This window comes from Ipomoea nil, unplaced genomic scaffold (genome assembly GCF_001879475.1).
Source record: "Ipomoea nil cultivar Tokyo-kokei standard unplaced genomic scaffold, Asagao_1.1 scaffold0519, whole genome shotgun sequence".
NCBI lineage: Eukaryota > Viridiplantae > Streptophyta > Magnoliopsida > Solanales > Convolvulaceae > Ipomoea > Ipomoea nil.
Window position 1 is genome coordinate 2507978 of NW_017616947.1, and position 7682 is coordinate 2515659.

The window sequence follows — 7682 nt, forward strand, 5'->3', positions numbered from 1 at the left end:
GAACATATCTTTTTGTTATGCACAAAATGTCTTGGATTTTAAGGAAAAATCTTCCTTAGTATGTATTCCAATGACTCTCTTTGCCATGGACACATTCACCTAAGATTTTAAAATTTTGAACTGTTGGCTCAAAGAATGTCTCGAGCAGTTCTATTGAAATGGTTAACTTGGTTAACGTTTCGAACCTTAAACCTCTACTACCTCTCGGATACGAATGATTGACCTTACCATTCGGTCGGCCATTACTTCGAAAGGTAGGTCATTCCATCATTCGACTTTTGTAGCCTTTCGGTTACGAATGGTTGACCTTACCAGGAGACGCCAAAAATACTGGAGGGAGAAGATGCGGTTTTTCCACCCCTTATTATTATTGAAAAGGTTGATTATGCTACAGGTCGGGCCCTTGGACTCGATCATTAGAAAGTCACCCCCATACTTAGATGGAAGGGCTCGAACCAAAAAGAGAAAATGGAACAGCTCGACGATGCATGGGATGCTGTCCCAAGTGCATATTTGAGGAAAACAGGCCAGGATGCGATGGGGCGTCCCGGCATATTTGACAGGGAAGGACCCCGTAGTACTGAAGGAATAAAAAAATAAGGGGAGTAAATCAGAGGGCAATCTGGGCTTTTAGGGAGTTTAAGTGCATAGCTATCCAGTCATCCAGATGTCTCTCAATTACGTTACCTAGGTTCCTACTTCCTACGGGCGTTGAACTAGGCCCGACCATCTAAAAGGCTAGAGAGATTTTGGAGAGATAAGAGTGACGAAGGGATAGGGACGGCAATGTGCCCCGTCCCTGTTGGGGATCCTCGCCCCCGTAGGGGATGGGGACGGGGACGGAAAATTTTTAAAATTCCCCGGCGGGGATAGGGATGAGGACGGGGATACCCCTCCCCGCCCCGCCCCGTCCCGTCCCGTCCCGGAATAATTATTATAATTAAAATAAATAAATAAGTTTTATATATATATATATATATATTAAAAATTAATACTTAAATTTTTAGTTTTTAAAATTAAAAATTACACAAATTTAAGATTTTTGAAAGTTGATTGGGGATGGGGAATCCCCGTCCCCGCCAAATTTCCCGCGGGGACAGGGATGTGAACTATTTTCAATTCCCCGCCGGGGATAGGGAAGGGGACGAGGACGGGGAGTATAGTCCCCGCCCCGTTGTCATCCCTAGGAAGGGAATATAGCTTTCTACGTTCTCGCTACTTAGAAACTTATGCCTCCCACTCGCTAAGTTGGGGGCTCGAATATGAGGAAAAGGACCCTCAGCCGCTTGGGCAGTAGGGGTGGGCACAACACGGGTTTGACCCAAAAAACCCATGGGTTCAACTTGTTTGACCCAATTCGGGTCGGATTCGAAGATTGATGGGTCGAGCCCGTGAAACTACATACACAAATTTTCTATTATCGGTTCGGGTTTTGAGTCCAATGCTTAAAATTCAGATTCGACCCGAAACCCGAATTACCTATGTATATAAACTAGTATGTAGGATTTCATACTTCATTACTCTCATTCTCTCATCTCTTTGCCACTCCTAAAGGCTCATGCCCTAAAACCCTCTCATCTCTCATTCACTCAAGTCTCTTTCCATTTTTACTCTCAAATCTCTCATCTAACCTCATCTCTCTCTCTATGTTTAAGTGTTTCACTATTGTTGGGAGCATTTAAAGGGAAAGGCTTTTTATAGCTTACCCAAGTTGTCCCACATTGGTAGAATAACCTCTTCTTTCTCTACTTATATACTCCAAGCCTTTTGAGATAGTTTGAAGTGTTATGAGAAGGGAAAGGAGGTAAACAACGCGCGCGTTGTCGCCGCCGCCCGCCCGGCTCGGGGTGTGGTGGGTCAACGTTTTGCTACCAAAACTATTTTCTCACCCTATTTTTGTGGATCATCTTGTGACCTTGTCCGCACAACTCAATGAATAAGTGTGCAGAGTTGGTCCTTTGCTAGTTTATAGCCCTACAATAGTGGATGGTGAGAGGTGGGCTGTTACAACACTTTACTATATAAACCTGCTGCCTTGGTTCTTCTTTTCACGCCAAAACAGTACAAAAATCATACTGCCAGCCAACTGCTTCGTTAATATTGCCTGCGAGTTAACAGGGAGCTAGCCTATTCGTTCTGTTGTGCCTATCGAGAGCATGCGACTCAATCCCTGGTCGTAAATGCTTTTAAGGTAGTGTTTCATACACGATACAGAACATTTACCCTTTTTCGTTCCAAACTAGGCACGCCAGAATTCCACAGTGCTGCATTTCCTAACAATTAAATGCATTTATCACCAAGTCGAGTAAAAAAATGTCGGAAATAGAAAACACTGTGTCTGATGTTACTCCAGTTCAACCACTCACTGGTGGTTTAAACTACAAGAGATGGGCTGCAAAAATGATCATGCTCCTGGAATGAAGGATGTAGATTACGTCCTTTTTGAAGACCCTATGAAGTTTAACGTGGCTGCTACACAACCTGCTTTGCAGACCACGGCTTCAGCTGCATCAACAGACCCGAAGTCTACAGATGCATCCAAGGACCCAAAGTCATCATCAGCGCAAGCTTCATCAGCATCCGAGGCAGTTCGCATCAAATACGAGAAAGATAACAAGACTACCCGGAAAACCATTCTCCAACGTGTAAGTGACCCATTGTTTGATATGTTTTCTGAATACAAATCTGCAAAAGTAATTTGGGATTTAATGATTGAGAAATATGGTGCTGATGATGTGAGGAGACGCAAATATGCCGTGGGTCGTTGGTTACACTTTAAAATGGTGGACACCAAACCTGTAATCGAACAGGTACACGAGTTTGAGAATCTGGTCGGTGACATGAAAGCAGAAGGTGGAATAGTTAATGAAGTTGTTCTATGTGACTCCTTGATTGACAAATTGTCCGACTCATGGGTGGACTTCAAGAACAAAATGAAACATGACCGAAGGAGCTACACACTACAACAGTTGATAAATAGCGTGAATATCGAGGAAGAAACAGTTCAAAGGTCTGTTATTCTTACTGACAATGTTAAAGCTAATATTGTTGAGACTAACTCTAGCTTTGACAAGTCAAAAACTGGTGACAATTCTAGAAACCAAAAGAAAAATTATAAGAATAACAGTTCCAATCGCGGCAAGGGCGGGAAAATTCAGAAAAAAAAGGGAAGAATACTGGTGAATGTTATGTATGTGGTAAACGAGGCCACCGTGCTGCCCAGTGCTATCATCGAAAAGGGTCCGCGAGCCAGAATGGTCAGAAGCCAAACAACGAGAGGCCGAAGAACCAAGCTAACCTCACGGAGAACACAGAAGATACTGACTTAGTAGCTGCAGTAATAACTGAGGCCAACGTGGTAGAAAATCAAGACGAATGGGTTGTGGACACTGGAGCTTCACAACACTTTTGCAATAACAAAGCTTCATTCAAAACTTTTGAGCCTATCACTGGTGGAGAACAAGTCTTCATGGGGAACTCCAGCGTTTCCGAGGTAAGTGGTAGAGGAAAAGTAGAATTACTGCTTTGTTCTGGAAAACATTTATTGTTGCAAAATGTTCTTTAAGTCCCTTCCCTTCGAAGAAACCTGATTTTCGGAGGCCTTCTAAATAAGGCTGGAATTAAGATGGTTTTTGAGTCTGACCGTCTGGTTATGACTCGTTGTGAGAAGTTCATTGGGAAGAGATATCTGCGTGGAGGTCTTTTTGTAGTAGATGTCTCTATAGTTAAAAATCACTCTGATGTATCTGGATCTTCTCTGACTGCTCATGATAATAAGAATGCTTATTCTGCTTATATTACTGTATCAGTTAATGTTTGGCATGCTAGATTAGGACATGTTGGTACAAAATGTTTAAATAGACTGAAAAACGTGAATATGCTGCCAAACTTGTCTAATGATACATGTGAACAATGTGAAACATGCGCTGAGGCAAAATTTGCTAGAACATCTTTTTCAACTGTAAAACATCGTACTTCATCGTTACTAGAATTGATTCACACTGATTTAGCAGACTTTAAGACCACTGAAATTCGAGGTGGTAAGCGTTACTATATAACGTTTATTGATGATTTCTCCCGATATACAAAATTATACTTATTGAAATCAAAAAGTGAAGTCGAACAAAAATTTGTTGTTTTTAAAAAATTAAGTAGAAAATCAGTTGGAAAAAAGGATCAAAAGATTTAGATCCGATAGAGGAGGAGAGTATGAATCAAATTTCCTGAAAGATCTGTGTGAATCTTCTGGCATTATACACGAAGTAACTGCACCCTACACACCCCAACAAAACGGCATAGCAGAAAGAAAGAATAGAACTCTCAAAGAGATGATCAACGCTATGCTGATCAGTTCAGGTGCTTCTGACTCGTTGTGGGGGGAAGTTGTTCTAATAGCAAACCACATTCTAAACAGGGTCTTGCACAAAGGGTTTGAAAAAACCCCTTATGAATTGTGGAAAGGGCATGCACCTAATCTTAAATACTTTAAAGTATGGGGCTGCTTGGCAAAGGTGGGACTCCAATCCTTTAAAAAGCCCAACTTGGGACCTAAAACCTTAGATGCCGTATTTGTTGGGTATGCTGAAAATAGTGCTGCATATAGATTTATGTGTTTAGAAAACCGTACAATCTGTGAATCTAGAGATGCAGTTTTCTTTGAACACGTGTTTCCGTTGAAGGGTGCTATTGAACTAGATGCTAATAAAGTTCAACAAAATCTTTCTTTCCCTATTTTCTCATGTAATTCAGAAGAGCCTAGAAGAAGCAAAAGGCCTGGAATTGAGAAAAACTTTGGCTCTGACTTCATAACATATATGACGGAATTGAAAGATCTAAATGAACTTTGTGATCATTTTATATGTCAACTTGTGTTAGAAGAAGACCCAAAATTCATTCAAGAAGCTATGCGCTTAGTAGACACTACTCTATAGAGAGAAGCAGCTAAAAGTGAGTTAGACTCTATACAGTCTAATCATACGTGGGAAATAGTGGACCTTCCTAAGGGTTGTAAACCCATAGGCTGTAAATGGATTTTCAAGAGGAAATTGAAACCAGATGGCTCAATTGAAAGATTAAAAGCCAGACTGGTAGCTAAAGGGTACACACAGAAGTTCGGTGAAGATTACTTCTATACCTATTCACCAGTAACAAAGATAGCTACCATACGTGTTCTATTTGCTTTAGCATCTTTACACAGGTTGATAGTACATCAAATGGATGTGAAAACGGCTTTCCTCAATGGTGAACTAGAAGAGGAGATCTTCATGGAACAACCCCCCGGATGTGTTGATCAGGGATAAGAAGGAAAGGTATGCAGACTTAAAAGATCTCTTTATGGCTTGAAACGAGCCCCTAAGCAGTGGTATAAAACGTTTCATAAAACTTTGTTAGAGCTAGGTTATTCCACAAACCGCTCAGATGCCTGCTTATACACAAAAGAGGTAGAGTCTAGCATCGTAATAATCCGTCTCTATGTAGATGACATGCTAATCTTTAGCTCAAGTATAGGAGCTATAAAAGAGACTAAAAGAACTCCATGTGACAAGTTTGATATGAAGGATCTTGGAGAGGCTGATGTAATACTTGGGATAAAGGTTACAAAAACCGAGAAAGGTTACCTTTTATCTCAAAGTCATTACATGGAGAAGCTCCTGAAGAGGTTTGAGAGTTATGATGTAACTCCGGCGAAAACCCCCTATATCCTAACATTAAATTGTCAAAGAACATAGAGGCCAGTGTGTCTCAAGAAGAATATGCAAAGATAATTGGGAGTCTAATATTCTTGATGAACTATACTAGACCAGATCTTGCATTTGCTGTGAATAAACTCAGTTGGTATGCTCACAACCCTGGTATCCCACATTGGGATACACTGAGAAGGGTACTTCAATACCTAAGAGGCACGATAGACTGGGGCCTTAACTATAAGGGAAACCCAGCTGTGCTCGAAGGGTTCTGTGATGCAAACTGGGTAAACGAACTGATGATGTAAGCTCGACTAGTGGATATATGTTCACTATGTGCGGAGCCGCGATATCATGGAAGTCAACCAAACAATCCTGTATAGCCAGATCAACTATAGAGTCAGAGTTCATAGCTCTAGATCTAGCAAGTCAGGAAGCCGAATGGCTGAGAAATCTTTTGGCAGACGTGCCATTGTGGGGGTGCCCAGCACCTGCTGTTCCCATACATTGTGATTCCCAGACTGCCATCTGTGTTGCGCAAAACAGTGTCTACAATGGGAAACATAGACACACAAGAGTCAGACATGAGTCTGTACGGCAGTTGATAATAAATGGGATGATCACAATGGTATTTGTGAGATCTGAAAGGAATGTTGCATATCCTTTCACAAAGGGCCTAAATAGAAAGGCTATCCTTGATACATCAAGGGAAATGGGTCTAGAACCTACACATGCTCTGTAGCCAACCATGGTGGTCTACGTTGAGGTAGACTTGACAGAGTTGAAGGTCTATACTGGAATAGACCTAACAGGGGATAATTCAGGGTTAAGAGTATGACCACACATAATTCATGGCGACTAGAGCAAATTAAGTGCATTTAAGTTCAAACTTTGTCTATTCGGTGAGTTCAAGATCTAATTCACTCCCGCGTAGAGAAGTACTTAATGTCACTATATGACAGTTCAAGTATTATACACTGGCATGAAAATTTTCTTTTGTTCGTACTCAGGAAATGTTAGCACCAGCCTAATCCCTTTTCATGGTGGGGGATTATTGGGAGTATTTAAAGGGAAAGGCTTTTTATAGCTTACCCAAGTTGTCCCACATTGGTAGAATAACCTCTTCTTTCCCTACTTATATACTCCAAGCCTTTTGAGATAGTTTGAAGTGTTATGAGAAGGGAAAGGAGGTAAACCACGCGCGCGCCCGCCATCGCCCGCCCGGCACGGGGTGTGGTGGGGTCAACGTTTTGCTACCATCTTGTGACCTTGTCCGCACAACTCAATGAATGAGTGTGCAGAGTTGGTCCTTTGCTAGTTTATAGCCCTACAATAGTGGATGGTGAGAGGTGGGCTGTTACAACACTCTACTATATAAACCTGCTGCCTTGGTTCTTCTTTTCACGCCAAAACAGTACAAAAACCATACTGCCAGCCAACTGCTTCGTTAATATTGCCTGCGAGTTAACAGAGAGCTAGCCTGTTCGTTCTGTTGTGCCTGTCGAGAGCATGCGACTCAATCCCTGGTCATAATTGCTTTTAAGTTAGTGTTTCATACACGATACAGAACATTTACCCTTTTTCGTTCCAAACTAGACACGCCCAGAATTCCACAGTGCTGCATTTCCTAACAACTATTTCTCACGAGCCACGTCTCACCCCATCACAGGCTTCACAACGACACCGCTTCACCAAGATACGAGAAACCTTTTCGGCTTCTCCGGTCTCCGTTGTTGACTCCGCCTCCGGTCTACGTTGGATCGTTGGTTACTCCGCCTCCAGTCTCCGTTGTTGACTCTGCCTCCGGCCTCTCACATCTCACATGGTTGCCGACTCGCTGAGTCGTCGCGATTCCTCCTCTCTTCCTCTTTGCCTTGTTGTGGTTCACTAGTCGCTCAGCCACTCCATGATTTTCCTGGTGAGTCCCATCTAGCTTCTCATTTGCCATTTTTCACTCTGTTCTCACAGTCTTACGTTTGTGGCTCTTTTCACAAGAAA

General features: G+C 42.2%; 1 protein-coding gene across 1 annotated transcript; it reads left to right on the top strand.

Moving 5' to 3' along the window:
- Positions 1 to 5483: 5483 nt before the first annotated feature.
- Positions 5484 to 5992, top strand: LOC109174061 (uncharacterized mitochondrial protein AtMg00810-like). The gene is made up of 2 exons (XM_019323354.1): positions 5484 to 5659; positions 5800 to 5992. Exons 1-2 carry the CDS (start codon positions 5484 to 5486, stop codon positions 5990 to 5992), a joined length of 369 nt encoding a protein of 122 aa, XP_019178899.1.
- The last annotated feature ends 1690 nt before the right edge of the window (positions 5993 to 7682 follow it).